The 20235-nt window shown below is 39.7% G+C and overlaps 2 protein-coding genes across 5 annotated transcripts in view; one reads left to right on the forward strand and one right to left on the reverse strand.

Moving 5' to 3' along the window:
- pde6c (phosphodiesterase 6C, cGMP-specific, cone, alpha prime) overlaps positions 1-17781 on the forward strand; it is a 28529-nt gene extending 10748 nt beyond the window's left edge. The window contains exons 1-22 of one of the 3 annotated variants that reach the window (XM_034107404.1): positions 6702-7169; positions 7686-7838; positions 8960-9049; positions 9170-9310; positions 9417-9491; positions 9609-9676; positions 9972-10038; positions 10463-10510; positions 10871-11020; positions 11231-11374; positions 11675-11740; positions 12001-12156; positions 12467-12574; positions 13022-13131; positions 13223-13310; positions 13397-13497; positions 13691-13798; positions 13890-13953; positions 14335-14409; positions 14508-14591; positions 15414-15577; positions 15658-17781. In XM_034107404.1, coding sequence (XP_033963295.1) covers positions 6702-7169; positions 7686-7838; positions 8960-9049; positions 9170-9310; positions 9417-9491; positions 9609-9676; positions 9972-10038; positions 10463-10510; positions 10871-11020; positions 11231-11374; positions 11675-11740; positions 12001-12156; positions 12467-12574; positions 13022-13131; positions 13223-13310; positions 13397-13497; positions 13691-13798; positions 13890-13953; positions 14335-14409; positions 14508-14591; positions 15414-15577; positions 15658-15700 — 2571 coding nt within the window. In that variant the 3' untranslated portion in view covers positions 15701-17781. Of the gene's footprint in view, positions 1-6701; positions 7170-7685; positions 7839-8959; positions 9050-9169; positions 9311-9416; positions 9492-9608; positions 9677-9971; positions 10039-10462; positions 10511-10870; positions 11021-11230; positions 11375-11674; positions 11741-12000; positions 12157-12466; positions 12575-13021; positions 13132-13222; positions 13311-13396; positions 13498-13690; positions 13799-13889; positions 13954-14334; positions 14410-14507; positions 14592-15413; positions 15578-15657 lie in introns of those variants that run through there. The other 2 variants (XM_034107405.1, XM_034107406.1) reach the window with 2 other exon arrangements.
- rbp4 (retinol binding protein 4, plasma) lies at positions 220-3072 on the reverse strand. 2 transcript variants are annotated; one of them, XM_034107407.2, is made up of 6 exons: positions 2979-3072; positions 2554-2656; positions 2216-2352; positions 2021-2127; positions 985-1197; positions 220-791 (listed from the first exon to the last, which is right to left on the reverse strand). In XM_034107407.2, exons 2-6 carry the CDS (start codon positions 2653-2655, stop codon positions 772-774), a joined length of 579 nt encoding a protein of 192 aa, XP_033963298.1. In that variant the 5' UTR covers position 2656; positions 2979-3072; the 3' UTR covers positions 220-771. The 2 variants fall into 2 exon arrangements, with proteins under 2 accessions (XP_033963298.1, XP_071062768.1); XM_071206667.1 differs by lacking the exon at positions 2979-3072.
- Positions 17782-20235: the final 2454 nt, after the last annotated feature.

The raw sequence follows: 20235 nt of genomic DNA on the forward strand, positions 1-20235 counted from the left end.
TAGAATAGTCCAATAAAAACGTGTTGTGTTTATATTATAGGAAGCTGTTTGTGAAAGCAAATTTCACCCTATTGCTTTTATTTAATATTTGAACTCCCCTCACAAAATGAAGCATTTACTTGAATTTTGATGTATTTTTGATTGAACCCATAGCAAAACAACATCAGTTCATCATTTGCAATCCTATTATACAGAACAATTGTTTAAGGCAATCAAATATTGAGTGAACCGACACAAGTTTTATTTCCCAAAACTGGATCAAGAGGTATACATTATACAATCAAGTTACAAGCAAACTAATAGACCTTTAGAGCAGATGACTACATGTGTAGGTATTTAGGTTTATTAACAATATCTGATTTTGTGCTACAAGATACTGTACGTACTTCAGTGTAAAAGCAAGCCAGTGACTTGTGAACCTGGTTTTGTGGTAGAGATGGTGCTAAGAAGGCTGTTTAAGGCAACACGTGACAGATGTTGATGATAGGAATAAAATGTTAAAAGGCCCATAATGTTCTGTAGCCTACTAATAGGGACATTTTGATAAAGTGACAACAAACCAGCATCCACAGTAATCCTTCCCTTCTGTTCACAATTAGGTCATGTGAGTGTATTTATAGTTTGCCATTTTAAACGATTAACGGGCTGCTTTCTCTGTAGGAAAAACAAAGACAGCAGAGGAGGGACCATTTTGGTACGAGTCAGTCCAAGACATCAGAAGGGGTTGGGGGGGGGGGGGGGGTCACATCGTTCCAGACGTGTGTAAACAGATCAGCTGCTATCACAGAAGCCTGCAGTGGGAAGAAAAAAACATTTTGCTGACAAAAAACTTTAAAATAAACCAAAAAAGGATCTAAAAATGCAAAACACAGCATTTTAATGCCTTAAAAATAGTATTGCTGAAAGTAAAGCATAAATACTGATCAAGAGGTTTCTGAATATGTGCATTTTATTTTAAAAACTGAGCATCATAGGTGAACTCACCAGTGTGTGAAACACGTCTGTATTTGCCCAGCAGGCAGAGGTCGGTCTTCTTCTGGACCACATTGCGCTGGTCCTCCGGCCTCAGACCGGTGGGATGGCGAGAGAAAATGAAGGAGTAAGCGTCCAGGCAGGTGCCGTCAGAATCCACCAGTCTGCACGAGTAGTGGATGGCGTAGTTGTCGTAGTCGGTGTCAATGACCCAGTGGTCATCGTCTGAGTGAGGAGAAAGGAGAAAGGGTTGAGATTTCTTACATCATCATACTTTTACAATTAAGGCCAAAATAAATTGATCGATTATCAATTTTTAATAGAGACACAAAAATGGCAGAACATGCTGTTTTCATTCTCTGCGGTATGGAGATTTCTCTGCTTTATATTGTGCTAAAATTAAAATAATTTAAAGATACCAGTTTGGACTTTGCAAGACCAGCTTCGACATTTTTCACTATTTTCTGACTTTAATAGACAAATTGATTAATCTAAAACATAATCAGCAGATTTGAACACGAACAGAAGTACACAAACATCTCTAGCTAACTCACACTTTGATGTGTGTATGAAACTTCAGACTTTGTGCTTTTTGATTATCTCTCTTTCACATTGATCTTTTTCTCTTTCAAGTTAAATCAAGCACTCTGTCATTTTATAATTGTATACAAACACAGTGCTGGGAGATAAACGTCCCATGACTGCATTATCAAGTCAACAGATGATGCAATTATATAGATACAGTATAGATGATATAGGGAATACTACAGTTGATACAGAAACTCTAAGTTTACTTCGTAACACTTTGAGTCAGCACTGGGGTCATTTTGAGATATAAAAGATTGCATGCCATTAATTTGCCTTCATGGAATGTTACACCTAATGACATTTGGACCTCTTTCCAGTAAGCGCTTGTTTTGATTGATTCTCAAGGGTCACAGAATATCGAGTTTTGCAGTTGATGATTCCATTAAATCATCAGTTTTCTAAACCAGTGACTAACTGGCAACAAAAAAAAGGCTCTGCTAATAAAGTGCCTTGAACTTACTTCCAGCCTGCAGGTATGAGGCGGCTCCCCAGTACTTCATCCTGAACTTAGCAGGGTCAGGGGTTACCTCAAAGGTGGCCAACATGTCAGCACACATTTCCCAGTTGCTAGATGTCAAAAAGAGAGGAATATGTTACGAAATATGTGAGACAAAATGGAGCTTGTTAAGCCTTTATAGCAAAGAACAGAACTCACTTCAGGATGATCACTCTGCCCTTAGCAGTGGCGGTCATTGAGCCATCCTCTGCGATAGTAAATTCGGCCACGATGTTGTCAATTAAGAACAAACCCTCTGGGTCCTTCTTTGCAACCGCGTACCATATCCCTGTATACTAAGAATAAGAAATCCAAGTGTTAGTCAGCTTCACTCTATGTTTTTCATTAAAGTAGAAGAGGCAAATTACCATATACAGTGTCATTAGTATTACACTGCCCTCACACACAATACCATTCCTGTGCATGTCTAATGAAAAAAAGCTTTGAACAATACGACAACGTAAATGATCATTAAACATTTTAGACTTTTAACTCACCCTTGTCTTGTCGAAGTTCTGCATGACCTGGACGCTGGAGACCTGGCAGTCCTGTGCCCAGGACACAGCCAGGAGGCAGAGGGCCACAGCGTAGTGCAGCATTCTGTCTCAGAAGAAGGAAAAAAGGCAGAAACCAAGGAAGAAGGAAATAGGTCGGGGGGGAGAGTTTGAGAGAAAAGGCATAGCAGGGAGCAGAGACAGAGGAGACAGAAGAGTGAGCCACATTGCCAGGTCCTCCAGTAAAGTAGAGGGTAATACATTCCATTGTCTGTGCTACAAACTATTTGTACATTTTTAAACAAAAAAAACCCTTCAAAAAGATATCAAAGTGAGAACAATTTGTTTCGCAAAAGCTTCAACCATTGTCTTTCAATTTCCGGTTAAAATGTTCAAACATAAAAAAGAAGTCCATTGTTAGTGCCTACCTGTTAATCGAAGTGGAGAGCTGACAGAAATCTTCAGATGTATACCTTATATATAGTTGGTTAGTGTTGCATAATGACTTCCCCCCCCACTTCCCACAGCTAGCTTGCCTTCCATTGGATAAACATTTACATAACTTCAGGCCCAGTCCTATTGATTTGTGTGTTCTGCACATTTGCCCCCCCCCCCACCCCCTCTGTACCACACCCCAAAACATTTTCATGAGGTTTTTTTCTTGGGCTTATGAAAGCAGCTGCTGGCAAATCCAAGAGAATAATCTGGAAAAAGACATACAGTACAATGCTGTAGAGACACACACTTGTATTCACTCTGATGAATACAAACACATCTGCATTCAATTGTAACTGTTTGCATGCATGGGCTTAACCTACCTTTCTGCGAAAACAACTGGATTGCACTTAATGCATGTTTTTTCTCCAGTTTTTTTTCCACCAGCGCATTTTTCCCGGCAGCATCCTTATGATTACATCAGCTCTTTACTTTATTATGCTATCAAAGGGATATTTAATGACTCCCACCACTGTGTTTGTATACATGGTAGGCTCAAATCCATTTTAAAGAGTAAATAATCAATGCAAAATAGAGACAAGTCTGGAGCTTCAAACACCAGTCGATGATGAAGGGATAATGTGTGAGTTAGATCAAAATGTATGTGCACACTTTTGTGTACTTGTACGAGTCTAAGAGAGCTCAGTGTGCTGAAGCGAATGGCTCCCATAACGAAGCAATCTTTATTTCCCTTTTTTTCTTAAAACATTGTCTTCCCAAAACAAAGTCCATTTTTTGACAGCTTTCTAACTTGTTGTATTAAACTCAGTACATCATTCACACTCCGAGCAAGTTAAGAGAAGTATGGTAAAACTACACGGCTGTATTTCCTTACACTGATGCTGTTGTTTTGCTCAAGTCCTCTGAGGGCTTGCTTGAACAAAAAAGAGCACAGCACAGCCAAACATCTGCAGATTGCATAACCAAAGCCCCAGCTAGTGGAAAACAGCACAATAACTCATTTTCAGCAAAAAATAATACCAGCTGGAATTTGGCCAAAGGCAACATTTAATAAACATCAAGATTGGGCCAGAAACACTTTACGTTACAAAGCCAGGCCTGTGCAAGCATTTCACATCTTGGTAGAGTGGTAAATGTCATAGGATGAAGTATCCAGATCTTTTACTTACATAAAAAAAGCCTAACGACTGCGTAGCAATACAAGTAACAAGCACTGGATGAATAAAAAGTACTTCAGTTAAAGTTGTAAATGAAGAATGGCCCATTTTAGAATATAATTATATCACTTTATTATAATTACGGATGTTTTAATATGTAAGCATCACTAATAATGATGATGTCAGTAGTGGTTAAGGACTACTGTAAATTGTACTGCTGGGTAGCTTATTCAATAATAAAATCATGATTTATTTGTTTATTTATATTTTGTATTATTAATCTCAACATTAAAAGGTAGTAAAACGTAATCTTGTAAAACAATTTTAGTAGATTTAATAAATAAAGCAACCAAAAAATGTAAAAAAACTTTAAAGCACAAATAACTTTGATGCAATGTCATGCTTAAAGCAGGAGCCTGTTTTGTTTTTTTATAGGTTGTGAAACTTAAGCAACGCTAAATCCCAGATGTACCCCTATAACATGTGGGACTGTGTAAACAACCTATTGCTCAATGACCTGCTTTTAAAGAGAGCTGTAGCTAAACAGGGAAGGGGTGTTTTTAGCAGAATTTGGAGTTTCTTGTCTGCAAACCTAATATGATTTACTATATACACTGGAATTACTTAATTGAACAGTGTGGAGCCTGCAGCAATTATTTTTGCATCACTTGGGGCCATTTTTGTTTTAGTTATGACGAAAGTCTGTTTCTCTTACAAAGTAAAACTTGAGTTTCTTTAATACAGCCTTACAGTATGTTGCTTACAGTAGCCCATGGTAGCTAATGTAAGATAATCAAACAATTGTTGTGTGATTGAAATCGCTGAGTCAGTTTGGTCCTGTTTCACTTGCTGTAAAACGTCTTAACTGAATCTTGGAAAATTTACAGAAATGTAATATGCTGTCATTGTGTCGCAAGTGTTCTTTAAAAGTTACGAAATAGTCTAAATTAAGTAGTCACCTAAAAATACTAACAAAAAAATACAACTGATACTATTAAGTTAGAAAACAAAATAGTGGAATTGGCGGTCAGAAATAATTCATTGTATTACATTATCATCTTGTTTGAGACTTGTGGAGAAAACACACAATGTATCAACAATGGATTTAATGATTTACAATCATAGAGCATTGGAGGCTTTTCAGACTGCACAACCAGTACTATAAATAAGAACGTCTATAAAAATTAGGCTGCAAGTCATTGTTTTGTATTCTTACTCAACAAAAACATACTCTTCTTTCCTCTCTCACACACTATCACTAAACTAGTTTTCTCCCACTGTTACATGGCCTGCTCTAATTTATATCCTTCTTTACATCCACACACACACCTTTTGTAGTTCTGTCCTGATAAGCTCGCCTTAATCCCCACGGCAAAAAATAGTGGGTAACTCCTTGTCTTGCCAGCCTGTCAGCAGCTAACCAGACAGTGCACTTAGCTATTAATAGCCAGTGCTCTTTGTTTTGGGCCTTGTGCCCAGGCGTCCGAGTCCCAGTAATTGGCTGATTTCCAGTTCTAGGACTGATACCTCCATAAGGATGGTGATTTAATTAGAGAACACACATAGGCTGCTCACACATTGCCATTACAGCTCTGAACAACATTGCTGACACGATTTAGCTACTTCTTCCTCGATAAGCAACAAGAAGGAGAGAACAGTGGTAACATCTAAGAGTTGATATTGGACGAGGTTAACTACACTGAAAAACGTTGACTTGAAACTACTACTATTTTTTTTTTTTTTAACTTCATATGATTGCGTTCAACTAACCTACTGGTAAAATAGATATGGGACATTTGTTGACATAATACATTGAATTAAAGTCAACGTTTCAGTGTCAGGCAAGGAAACCTGAATGAATGTCTCCTGCCTGCTCCAAGGTTTAGTTTGGATTGGATTTTAGAGCAGGATCCTGGTGTACTATTTTTGTTCAGTGAGGGGTTCTTTAGCAAGGCACAGCTCGGGTGAAGCATTTTGATATTAGGGTTGTTGGACAAAGCATCACTAAGGTGACACTAGAGTAGGTCCATGTGTGAGGATAAAAAGACTGGTTAAAGCCTAAGCAAATGCCTATTGTTGTCACAAGGTTACTTCTGAAAAGTTTTCTCTTGTCTGAAGACCCATGCCAGCAGTAAGTCTTTGGTATTTACTTGTCCATCCTCATGGTGTAGCCCTGGAATCCAACCTGGCATTTGACCTGACAGTAGTCTCACTCTCTCCTGTGTTGCCCGATATAAAATGATCAGCGTTGGGATTTGCGGGTTAAGGACGCTTAGAGCAGGGGTTTTAATCTCATGACGTCACATCCATTAGCGGACACTTTGATCCTTTCAGCCTCTTAGCCACACTCAGTCCTATTCTGTCTGTCGGTGGACACGGGATGTGTTAGTGACTCCCTCGGGGACCGTGGAGGACAATGCTGCTGATCCACCCAACCCTGTAGGCCAACGAAAAGCTTCCCCTGTCCATTTTTCCGTATCCCTGCAGGTGATGCTTTTGTGAAAATAGGAAGGGAATACAACACTACTCAATTTCAAAATGGCAGACAAAGATAGCGTGGAGAAGTACCTGGAGAACAACCCCCAGTTCGCCAAAGAATACTTTGACAAGAAGGTACGGGCTGAAGCTCTGTCCGCCGCCTTTTCTGCACCTGTTGATGTCAAAGACACCGCTTCCTTCAAGGATATTAACTCTCTGCAAGAAGCCGCCATCATCTATGAGTTGGTCCAGCAAATGCAGACTCAGATGCCCATGGAGGAGACCATTCACAAAGTGTTACAAAGAATTGCACTGATCATACAGGCCGACAGGATCGGTTTTTATATTTGCCGGTCGAGAAACGGAATACCTGAGCTCGCCAGTTGCCTCTTTGACGTGACCCCAACCTCTAAATATGACGCAAACTTGGTCCATCCACAGGCTGAAATTGTTTTCCCTCTCGATATGGGTATCGTCGGTTTCACTGCACTCAGCAAAAAGCCACAAAATGTTCCTGACATCACAAAGGTGAGAATTCATTCATTTGCTATCTTGTGATAGAAAACAGGTGTCAAGGGTGAAAGGTAACGAAGGTGGTGTGTGTGCTCTGCAAGGTTATTTTTTGTGTGAAACCGATGTTTTCTTATTACTGTGATATTATTTGCCTTAGAAATGTTTAATTGTATTAATTAGATTGTATTATATTATTATTTTTAAGTAATTTGCCTTGTAGTAGTATGCTTCACATGTAATTTTTGTTAAAAAATATGTTTTAATGTGCACAGCAACAGATGTGTTCCATCATCAATAAGCTTGTTTTAATTCTCTGATAAAAGGAGAACATGTTTCATTGTGGTCTACCGGTATTGGTTCAAAGCCTTAAGTCTTCTGCTGCCAAGTGTAGACAAAAATAGAATATTGATTAGTGAATAAACAACAAATTGGAGTTTATATTTTCGAAGTAACATCACCGTTAGAAACATTAAGTCTGAATATTTAAATCCGACAGACTCTTAACGAAGTCCTTTTTTTCTCCTCACACAGAACTCCAAATTCTCTGACTTTGTGGACAAACAGACCGGATACAAGACTAAATGCACGCTTACTTTTCCTCTGATGGCTGAAAAAGAGTGCCTTGGAGTTGTCATGGCACTTAACAAAATAGGAGCGGACACATTCTCTCCAGAGGATGAGAAGGTAAGAATACACACCTAAGCATGTCCATTGACTCTAATCCTTAGTGATTTACTGAGTGAGCTGAAACAGAGTGTTTTTCCCCCTCGTGTATTAATACATTGTAACTTTACACTCTACTTTACAGGAATGTTATGTTCATACATTTCTAGGTATATACTTTAAAAATATGGATTTAAAGGTGGGGTAGGTAATTTTGGAGAAACCAGCTCGAGTGCGCTAGAATTTGAAAATACACCGGAAAAAATCTGCCACTTCCTTACAGAGCCCCTCCTCCAACACACACGAACGTGCACATGACCAATGAGGGCACGAGATACGTTTGTGCACAGATGGAAGGCTGACAGGCAGGTTGGCCATCCAGTTACTTTAGCCGGGCCGGCTAAAATGATTAGTCGTGCTTTTTACAGTACTACAGCTTCCACAGATGACATTTTTTTATGGATGTTTTGTCAAAGTACTTCAGATATTCATTGCTATCGGGATGTTAAGAGCATTCCATGGAATATAACAAAAAGCGTAACTCGAGCCGGTTTCTCAAACGTACCTACACCTTTAACTGGGAATATATTATCAGTCTATATCGAAGAACATTCACTACTGTGTCTCATAAACAGAGGCAATAAACTCAACCATTCCTTAAAGAAATGCATATGTTTTACTCTTGGGGCTGTAATGGTGATTCGCAGGAACATAAATAGAAAATAACGACATCTGTTGGTCCTTGAACTGCTAAAATAGAGTTTATTATAATGTCTACATCCCTATGTTTTGGTTCATGATTCTCTTTACAAAAGTAAAGACGAGTAAATCACAAGTGTAATAGATTTTTTCAAGCCTCAAACACGTATTTTTGTTTAAATCCATGAACAAAACATGTAATCTTTGTACGAATGTACCAAATGGGGACTTTTACTCACGAGAATCACTTGTGTTTGGGTCATGGTTTACTGATCTGGGAAAGAAAAATCCCTCCGATATATTTACTCCACTTGAATAATCACAGCTTTGCTAATGGAAAAGAAGTCAAATGAGACTTTTGAGCTTTTAAAGTTCCCATCTGTCATAGTCTGAAAGTCTGCTGTTGTGTATTGATGAAACCTCTAATCTAATTTGGTCCTTAGCTCTTCCACAAGTACATGAACTTTGCCCAAGTCATCGCCATGCAGCATCACACAAACTACATGTTCAATGTGGAGTCCAGAAGGAGTCAGGTAAACTAAACCCTGAGTATTCTGTAATTCATCTGTATTTATTTATAACGGTGCCCAAACTATATGCCACAGCTACACATTTAATTACACCCGCATCCATTGTGGTCGTTTCCCTTGTAGGTGCTGCTCTGGTCGGCCAGTAAAGTCTTTGAGGAGTTGACAGACATTGAGAGACAGTTCCACAAAGCGCTCTACACTGTAAGGATCTATCTCGGATGTGAAAGATACTCAGTGGGCCTGTTGGACATGACCAAAGAGAAGGTTGGTGTTGCAGAATATATACAATTCTACACTTAAGATCAAATAGAAAACCATTTATTTTGACGGGCATCCATAATTGGTATTGTCTGTGTTTTTCCCCCTGTAGGAATTCTATGATGAATGGCCTGTGAAACTGGGGGATGTGGAACCCTATAAAGGACCAAAGACGCCAGACGGCAGGGTAACTAACTTCATTTCCTCATGTAGAATTTGAATTCCCACTTGCTTCACATGTTCTATTGTCTAACACAGTTTAGATACATCAATCATGTCTAACAGGCTTCTTATTGTTTTACAGGAAATCATCTTTTACAAGATTATTGACTACCTCCTGGAAGGCGTCAAAGAAGAAATCAAAGTCATACCGTAAGCAGCAGAAGCTACAAATCCACTCAATCTAACACAATGCATTTCAAAATACAGCATGAAAAAAACTGGACACGTTTGGAGTCCAAAAAATTGCATCTTTTAAAATAAAAGTCTTGACTTAGTTTTGAGTCTGATCTTAAACTCACATTTAAAGCATGTGCTAAGATGGTCCACCGACTATTCTTGGGGTTATTTGGTATGGTTTTCGTAAAATGTGGGTCAAAACTGTTTATTTTGTATATCAGAACATAACTTTCTCACTCAACTCTCTGTGTTTCTCTCTCTTTTACAGTGGCCCGCCTATAGATCACTGGGCTCTTGTTAGCGGCCTGCCGACCTACGTTGCAGAGAATGGCTTTGTAAGTCTCACTGTTGCCGCAGGGCAGTTCTGTACGAGGATCACTGGAATTAGAGAAGCATACAAAATAAAGGGCAGCTGACTTGTAGAATATGAACAGACACGTATCCACATCCACACAAACAGAATAATGTGGCTAGGCAGGATTTGTGTCAGTGTAAACCAATGAATACACATTTAATTTTCATGTATTGAATCCCAATTCGCAGCTAGACATTGTACTTTTTTTTTAAAAAGTTGAACACATTGCAACAAAAAATATGCAATAAAGTTAAAACAGGTGTAATATGTGATAAATGTAGGTTTTTTTGTGACAATTAAAAGTAAGAAAAAGTTGTTGCAAAGATTGATAAGAAATAGCAGCTTAATAATAATAATATTTGCAAAGCGCCGGATCTTAACGTTTTTAATGTGTTTCCGTGCAGATTTGCAACATGATGAACGTGGCTGCAGATGATTTCTTCACTTTCCAGGTGAGGACACTTTTACCCTGCATCCAAACACTGATGGTGCCCTTGAGCAAGGCACCAGACAACCCCCCACTCCCATTGCTCCCCGGGCGCTGGACAATAGCTGCCCACTGCTCCTGGTACTAGCATGGGTTAAATGCAGAGGCCACATGTCACTGTGTGTGCTGTGTGCTCTGCATGTGTGACCACTAAAGAGGGTTTCATCCCTCCGATTCTATCAAAACACACCAGTATAGGATTCCATATAATGTTAAATATGCACTTTTTATGTCATACTGTTAAGATATCCGTGTTCAAGAAGAATTGAGACTTGCTTTAAACTTCATGCATGGTTTTAACATCGTTTTTTGCAATGTCTTGCAGAAAGAGGCTGTGGATGAATCAGGTTTTGTTATCAAAAACTGTCTGTCGCTGCCCATTGTCAACAAGAAGGAAGAAATTGTGGGCATCGCCACTTTCTTCAACAGGAAAGACGGCAAGCCATTTGATGAACACGATGAGCAGATCACTGAGGTCAGCTCCACACACTCTCTCTCACTTTTTATTATCATTATTTCCTGTCCTTTGGGATCTCATTGTTGTCTGTCAATTAACAAAATGTCCCTGAAAGCAGTAACTTCATAACACTCTGAGATGTGTTTCCTGGAGTGTCCCAGGAGTGAAGGAAAAGTACAGATGTGTTTATTTGTTCTCATTCCTTCTCACTCTGGTTGTTTTTGCCAGGCCCTGACTCAGTTCTTGGGTTGGTCCGTGCTGGTTTGCGACACCTATGACAGGCTGAACCGTATGGAGTGGAGGAAGGATATCGCCCAGGAGATGCTGTTGTACCAGACCAAATGCACCTCAGCTGAGATGCAGTCCATCCTGGTCAGTTTCCACATTTCCTCTCCAGAAACGTACCCTTTGATCTCTCAGCCTTTGATCAAGAGGCCACTCGAGCAGGGATTAACAGCAGTCAAAGGTTAATGCTCCCTGAATAGCTTTTAGTTCAGCAGTCTTCCAATAGAAGCGATTAAAGGGCTAAGAACATGTCTAGTGGAAACGATTGCTTTGAGTTCTTGGAATAACATGATGGTGTTAGCTTGTCTAATGTCTGTAGGTGATGGCAGCACATTCATACATTCAATGTAAGCCATAACAATGTGCTGATCTCTCTTTTCTAACCAGAACACCAATGAGAAGTTTGACGCAGAGCCCGAAGACCTCGACCAGAAAGAGATGTACAAACTGTTGGTATGTTTTTACTTTGCTAACCTTCAGGACAAATACTTTCAATGAGATGAAAAAATGGTGTCACAAAATATTATTACTTTACACCTATCAAAGCACACATGTATGAATAGGTTTAAAAACGTGTATACGCGCAGACTTCATTAAATATCAGCATTTTAATGGATTTGGGAGTATTCTTTTCTTGAAAGGGGAATATGCATGCAAGCGTTGAATGACTAATGGATGTATTCTAAGTGAAATCTGTTGTTGTTTTTCTTCAGAGAGCAAACTGCCCGCCAGCTGACAATGTCACCGGAGAGAACCTGTACCTGTTCTCCTTCAGTGACCTCCCCGTCTCCGAGACCGACCTCATCAGAGCCGGCATTCGCATGTTCTTTGAGCTCGGAGTTGTGGAAAAGTTTAAAGTTCCTGCAGAGGTGAGTGCATGAAGTTTGACACTAACGTTGATGTGTTGCTCCTTCTGGCGGTCCCTTAGTAGCTGGAGAATATCCCTTTGTTCTGCTAATACTGCTACACTCATAGCAGGCTTGGATTTCAATAGTATGTATTTTACACACATATAAAACTTACATTTCATTATGTTAAAGAAACAATATTATCCATGTTCATCATTTGGTGTGAAAGATAATCTGCCCTGGGGATTACTCTGCAAGGAGATGCTATGTCCTGGCGATAGCTCGTCTAAAAACCCTCACAAACGATCAACTCTCCCACTCTCCCACTCAGACACTGACCAAATGGATGTTCACGGTGAGGAAGGGTTACCGTTCCATCACCTACCACAACTGGAGGCACGGCTTCAACGTGGGCCACACCATGTTCTGCCTGCTGCAGGTAACGCCTCCAAAACATCTGCTGCATCTGAACCCCAAAAAACGTCTTGTATTTCTCCATTTCACATCTGTATTCGATGCTATCGACTTTGACACTACAGCTCACTGCACACTATTTTCACACAGGCTGCTATGTTTTACAAGAATGTGTATATAGGCTCATAATATGTTTTATCCATCGTTGAGTTAACTGAGAAACGCACCAATACAGGTTTAATATGTAATCGTTTTTAAAGGGATATTAAATCATCAAAGATAATACTATCAGTATGTACAGGGTGCCAAAGTGTTTCTAGATTTGAATGGTCTAAAACACCATATCAAATAAGATGTGAGAATTGAGAAATGCTGTTTTCATCTTGTTCTGGACACATAATCCATTTAATTGGAGGGCACAATCTGTAACATCTGCACATTATAATCCATGATTCGTCTCCTCTGCCTACAGACAGGGAAGCTGAGGAAGTACTACTCTGATCTAGATGCCTTCGCCATGGTGGCTGCTGCTTTCTGCCACGATATCGACCACAGAGGGACCAACAACCTCTACCAGACAAAGCAAGTCAAACAAGTGTATTGTGTGTGTAGAAAGTGCTTGCATGTGTGTGTGTAACCTGTGTGTAAATATATGTTTTTCTTTCTTCTGCAGGAGTCAACATCCTCTGGCTAAACTTCATGGCTCCTCCATCATGGAGCGACACCATTTGGAGTACAGCAAGACGCTCATGGCTGATGAAGTATGACACATTTTTGACAGTAAATATAATCAGACTTCAATGCAAGAAGTGGGACACATTTTGACAACTTGTACTGTCTGTTGCAGACCCTGAACATCTTCTGCAACCTCCAGAAGCGTCAGTTTGAGAACGTGCAGCACTTGTTTGACGTCTGCATCATCGCCACTGATCTGGCCCTTTACTTCAAGTAAGTTCTCGTAAATACTCCCCATGCTAGAGCCTTAAAATGGCCGATTACAGCTGAGAGTTAAAGCTGCCGCCATCAATGTTTGTCTGTACACCTCTGTTGTTTTCTTTTGACTGACTCATTTTACGCGACCAGTTTGTGTATTTATTCAGTTCAGTTGGTCTGACTAACACTCTGCTATCTCGTCACGCAGAAAGAGAACCATGTTCCAAAACATTGTGAATGCCACAGAGCCAATGCCAGACGAAAAGGAGGCCATTAACTATATTTCCAACAATCCCACCAGGAAGGAAATCATAATGTACGTAACTGATTCCACTGATTTCTGAAACCCTTGCATGACCTAGGGGTTCGTGTTGTTCTCCCTGGCTGACTCTCTCTCTCACCTCCAGGGCCATGATGATGACAGGCTGTGACTTGTCAGCTATCTGCAAACCCTGGGAGGTACAGAGCAAGGTGGGTAGCTTTCACATTAGCAGTTTAGAAAGTGTATAGTGAGGTTTGTTCAGCTAGGACAAACCTATTGAGTTCCACACATCACATTATTTTAATATTCCACCTGTCCTCAGTCTCTTATCAGGTTATTCAGCATAAACACCTGTATTTCATCCAAAACATATACTAAAGGGTATTTTCTTTTTGAAATAGGAGAGCTAAAAGCCATGACAACAGAAACAAACCGGGTTTATAGGACACTTATGTGACAGAGTTTGTTTTTCCTTTGATATCAAATGTTAGAAACTGTTAAAAAAAAATGCAGGAAGTGACATTTTTTCTGCTGATCCACAATGATTTCCTCTGTATCATTATTTCTCCCTCTTGTGTGTCTCTCTGCAGGTGGCCCTGATGGTCGCTGCTGAATTCTGGGAACAGGGAGATTTGGAGAGAAGTGTTTTGGACCAACAGCCAATTGTAAGGGTCACACCGCTCTTGTGCCCCCGCCACCTTTCACATATTTTCTTTTTCAGGGCAATTTGTAAACCTGAAACTCTTCCCTCTGTCTCTCTCAGCCCATGATGGACAGAAACTGTTCTGAACAGCTAGGCAAGATGCAGTGCGGTTTCATCGACTTTGTGTGCTCCTTTGTGTACAAGGTAATAATCAGCTTTTGTGGAAACATTAGAAGTATGATTATTATAAACATTGAAGGGGAGGTGATGTTGGATGTCAAAGCGTGAAATATGCCAGACATGGATCTAGCAAAAGGGAGTCTGGCCTGTGTTATGTGTAACTGTTAGAATGTTAACACAGTCTAAAGGGGTGTAACCATTTAATCCAGCTTTTATTTGGTTTTGATTCCCAGCAAAGCACCATAAAAAAACATATTCTACCCATGAGTTGTTTTGATTTAGTTCACTATAATCGATTTTTGATACTTTCAAAGAGCTTCACAAAAGCTTCAAAAGTAACTAAACTCATGTATCAACCTTACTCTGACTGAGGCCTTAGTTTAAAGTGTAACTTGTATTTTCAAGGCAATATCATGTATTTTTAAGCGTACCTCCAACTGTGTGATAAATAATATTGTGTAAAGCCTGCTGGATATGGTAAATCTTTGATAAGACTGTGTCAGAAAGGTGTAGCTCCGAGTCAATAGTGCATTTTGCATGCGGGATCACAACGAGCTCTTGATTTAAGGGTGTTGGGTTGAACAACATGATGTATATAGATGAACCTGTTGAAACCAGCCAGAGGAATGTCTACTAGCTGTTTTTCAGTCTGTCAGTATGGTATTTGGACAAGAACACACACATCCATAAAGAAAATGTGTCAGTGGATCATGCGGACTCCTTGTCTAAGAGGCATATCATGTATTTGGAACACCAACATTTTCCTTCCTGTAAGCTCTCCTGCCTCTGCGCATCCCACAATGTGAATAACAGATACCCTACATCCCTTTTTCTTTTATTTATCAGGAGTTCTCCAGGTTCCACAAAGAGATCACGCCCATGTTTGACGGTCTGAAAAACAACAGGTGCGAATGGAACAAGCATGCCGAGAAATACACCGCGAAGATGAAGGCCATCGAGGATGAGAAGAAGAAACTGGAAGATGATGAGACCAAAAAAGGTATGGAAAAAAAAAAATCTATACTGGTCCTGATCCAAGTCTTCACAATCACCCTGTATAAACACATTCTTTATTTCTGTGTGTTTATCTAGCTGGTGGCGACGGGAAGTCAAAGACCTGCACCATCTGCTAAATTCCTCCAGTGCTTGGATCTGGACTCATGCGATCTGTTTAGAATTAATCTAGGCTACGCTAGCCTATTCTGATCCGACAGCTAGTGTAGTTGGGGCTTGACTAGGCCAGTTTGGTCTGGTCTGATCTACTGCAGCGTAGTTCTCTCAGGTTAGGTGCTCTCCGCTCTGCTGCAGGCCAGTTCAGCCCTGTTTGCATCTGGTCTGGTTCAGTCTAGCCTATATTTAGTCTAGTGTATTCAGGTCTGGTCTGTGGTCCAGTCTGCAGTCAGCCTATCTATTCTCCGAGGAGCGATGAGTCAGAAAACAACACCATGAAGTAACGTTTTGGACTCTGACCGCAAGAGAAGCTTGTTTTACCCGGAAGTTGCGATGCGTTTGAAACTTCCTCCTTAGTACACTTCCTCCAACACACAGCCATGAACTTTTGAAAAATATATACATGGACAACATATATTTCCCTTTATCATAGCAATAATCAAAGCATTTCCGATGTAATTGGAAAACCTGGTTTGATAAGCTCAGAAACTAGCAAAAGCAATAGTATTTATAGTGTTTCTATTGGCGGTCAGTTACCACACAGTATAGTAGTACTGTAGGTTGCACACTGCACTTAGCTGCTGCTGTTTTGGCAGCGGCAGGCCATGAGTGTGTGGAGAAATTGGGCTAAAAATCTGTTTTGGGTTACCAGTTAGAGTAGCCTGAGTCCTGAAGGATCTGTTAATGGTGTAAAACAGTCCTTTGTAGCTTTGATACAGCGAGTAAAAACATGCAATCATAAAGGGCTGATGTTCTTTTACCTCAAAAGGCGCTGAAGAGTTGTGAGGCTACATTTATGTTAATATGCAATCTATTTATCAATATACATATATTTTTTTTGGATTCTTTGTCTGACAATTTTGTACTTAAACTGTCTTCACGGAGAGAGAGGATGAGACAAGCTTTGAGATAGGGCGTTCTGAATCTGTGAACAACTGCTCGCTGAAAACACAATCGACAATGTTTTGAATTTGTGTAACTTTATCGTAAACACCCGTAAGCTGTTATGCCCAATGACTTGATAAAATAACTTTAAAAAAAAGCTAATGTGAATACTATTTATACCAGTGTTTAGAACTAAATTACAATTCCTTATCGATTCAAAAACGTCTTTTAAACTTGATTTCACATGTATATAGTTTAGAAATTGTAAAATTTAAATTGTGTAAACTTAAGAATAACTGAAGTGAAAACCTGATTTGAAAGATGTACAGTAAAGGCGACCTTTTCTTCTTCTTCTAAGGAGGTAATAGTCGCAGTCAGTCAAACAGGGTATAGTGGATCTACCTGTCTTGTAAGAAGATTGGATAGGATTTGATTGTCGGCCAGCGTTTGAGATCCACACAGCTTTAGACTTTAAATACCCTTCTTACTGAGGAGGCATAGCAGGCTACCAAAGCCTTGTATGTATCTGAAGAAAACTTGAGTTTAAAACGTGACAGATGAAGCTATAGCATCATTGATTGTAACGTGGTACAGGCCAAAGTCCTCTGATAATTTCTTTACTGACAAATCACAAATCACACAACAACCACTAGGTCAGTGTTAATCTTCATTTATACCTGCATTTGACCCTGATCTGGCTAGGCATCTGAGTCGACAGTGCACCTCCTGACACACTTTTAGCAATGGCTAAAGGCAAGCCGTGGCTCTCAACTTGCTGTTACACAATGTCATCTTCTGTAATGAACAGGTCTTCAGTCAAAGGCACTTAATCCTATCAGAATGACTTTGAGTCTGGCCGGAAACTATTTTTGAGGGGTAGTGAGGAGCTTGCGCGGTCACTGGAGCCAGAACTGTGGAATGAACATTTACAGAAAGTTATACGTTAAACATTATAACCATTATTTTACCTCATTGTTCCTGCTGCACATGTTTTCTATCAATGGTTACACCACAGGTTCTGTCTCTAGTGAGAAAATGGCACCTCGCTTTTCCTTCAAGGATCTTTTGTGAGATATCACACGGTATACTTATCCCATCAACTGTCTTTCAGACCTTAGAAATCTTATAATTTGACATATGAGATGACCTCTACTGTATGTATGTGTCAAGAGATGTTATATGTGTAAGCAAATAAAGGAATTTATGGAAGCTTAACAGAGGAAATAACTTATTGTCAACGTAAAAACGTTCCTATTAACACTAAAAGTGGGTTAGATTGGAGAATGAACTTGAGAAACCTTGAGCTTAGCTCCTCCAGTGCTGGTTCTTAGTAATATATCGTGCAGGGATCTTAGAGGCTCCAAAGCTGGATGAGCCTCTGGGGAAAGAGGATCAGTGGATTGGTTCTGATCCCTGCTCGATACAGTGTTGTCTGACTGTTCAACATCCTGCCGGATGCACATTCTGCATGCAGAAAACTGAACATGGTGTTAATTGTGGGGGGAAAACTTCTGTGAAGCAATGCAGTGGGAGTCACCGACTCAAAAGGAGACACGGGGAGAGCTGGAGCTTAGATGTCAAACACTGATGGGTTTATTTGGAGCTTTGGCTGGAGAATTCCCAAAACAAGTCAAAGAGTCAGAGGTTCTGACATCATGGTCGAGTTGCCACGTCAATTCTGAAGAACTCTACCCCAGACCCATGTATTTAGCTAGTTCAGAGAGAATCATCAACACTGTGCATAACAAGATAGAATCATAACACCTCAATCAGCTGACGCCAACAGGCAGGAACAGGGAGACAGAACACTGAGAGCACAGCAGCCAAGGTTACAGGTGCATGTGCTCAGTCAGGACAGTTTGAACTGATAAACTGGGTCAAAGTTATGGGCCTTGGAAAATATTTCCCCAACAGTTCTTCTCTTTTTATCAATTTTGATAATCTAAACCCTTAGTCTAATAATATTTTTGTAATACTTAAATCAATGGGAAACTTCAGATTTGAGTGTGGACTTACACAACATCAATTGCATCAATAACAATCACATTAAGAACAACATAATAAGATTGAAACATTCAATCACAATGATTGAGACAGCCAATCATAATAGAAAAATCATCTCTCATCAGTGTTTGGATCATCTTTTGTCAAAAGCATAATAATGAACACATAAAACACAGGTGCAAAATATTTGTTTTAAACTAATATCTTTTATCATTTAACCATTAGTTAATCTCATTTAACAAACTATAAAATCAAAACCAGCAATCAGGCTTAACAACACAACTCTTTAATGTGTTATCCATGCACATTAATTTCAGTTTTGGCCCAAAACTAATATTTATAATATGTCATATAACAATTATGTAGCATATTTGATTCTCAAATTAGAGAAGTATAATTTAAAGAACAACAAGAAGATACACTTCACCCTAGGGAGGAGAAGATGAAGAGCACCAATGCTGCAGTAATGCACTCCAGTTAGAAGGTAGTTTGAGTGCAGGATGCTGCTGAGGCGTCTGCTGACTAGATGGAACGTTTGACACAGGAACACACTGTAATTTATCATCACGTATGAGCACTTTAGCTTGTCAACCCTCTGCATCAACATGACCTTTGATTCCCCGGACAATTTACGGGTCAGTGGGTGCAGAGCTGTCCCCATCTGTAATTTGCTCTTCTCTTCATAAGGACCGCTTCTGAAGAGAAGAGCAATTTAAAGCATATTCCTTAAATTCTGGATTATTAATGATGGAGAAAGAGTAGAGGACATTTGAACAAATTTAATTTTTATTTCTTTTAACCATATAAACCATATTTTTTACGGTGAATATTTGTATACGTTTTTAAACGTGGAATGAGGTCGAGCTTGTCATATTTAAATGTTGTTTTAAATCCCCCTGACGACATAAAGGCAGTAAATGTGTTCCCATGTGAAGGCAGGAATCTTTAACCAAGAAAAACAGAATGTTGACAACTCAATTGATCAACTGTAAATGCATCCAGGTGCACAAGTATAGCCAGGGGCCAAATTATATCCCACAGCCACTCAAACACAACATGCTGTTATTACTCAATGTACCATTTACTATACTTAACCATCTGTTGCCTGAACACTGCTATGAATCACAGAGTAAATGGCTTCTCCTGATAAAGCAGAAAAGTTTAAACGAGGCAGACAGAGCGGTAAGAGGTAACTTAATTGTCTTTATTTAAGCCAAACTCTATAATCTCCCGGCAACCTCACACAGTTTTATTTTCTGTTAGTTGAGGTCGAGGCAGCACTTAAATCTGCCCTTGGACAGAGGGACATCTCCAGCTAATCCAACAGAGAGCTGGACCAAAGATCACAACTCTGGAGAAAGTACCAAACCTATACACTCCATTGTTGAGTGGTGGTAATAAACCTGTTTAAGTATAGAGTGGCAAAGTCCCTCCCCTTCCGGGGGAGCGGGACCTTATTTCGGAAAAAGTATGTATTGAAGTCAATGGAGAGAGAAAGATTAGCTTTTGATCCCGTTTGAATTGTGCCACGAATTACACATATGTTTTTCAATTTAAAAGATAATTTTGCAAGTCAAAAAAATAAAAACGTGTCGTAAAACTGTGAAGA

Source organism: Pseudochaenichthys georgianus, chromosome 19 (assembly GCF_902827115.2).
Source record: "Pseudochaenichthys georgianus chromosome 19, fPseGeo1.2, whole genome shotgun sequence".
NCBI lineage: Eukaryota > Metazoa > Chordata > Actinopteri > Perciformes > Channichthyidae > Pseudochaenichthys > Pseudochaenichthys georgianus.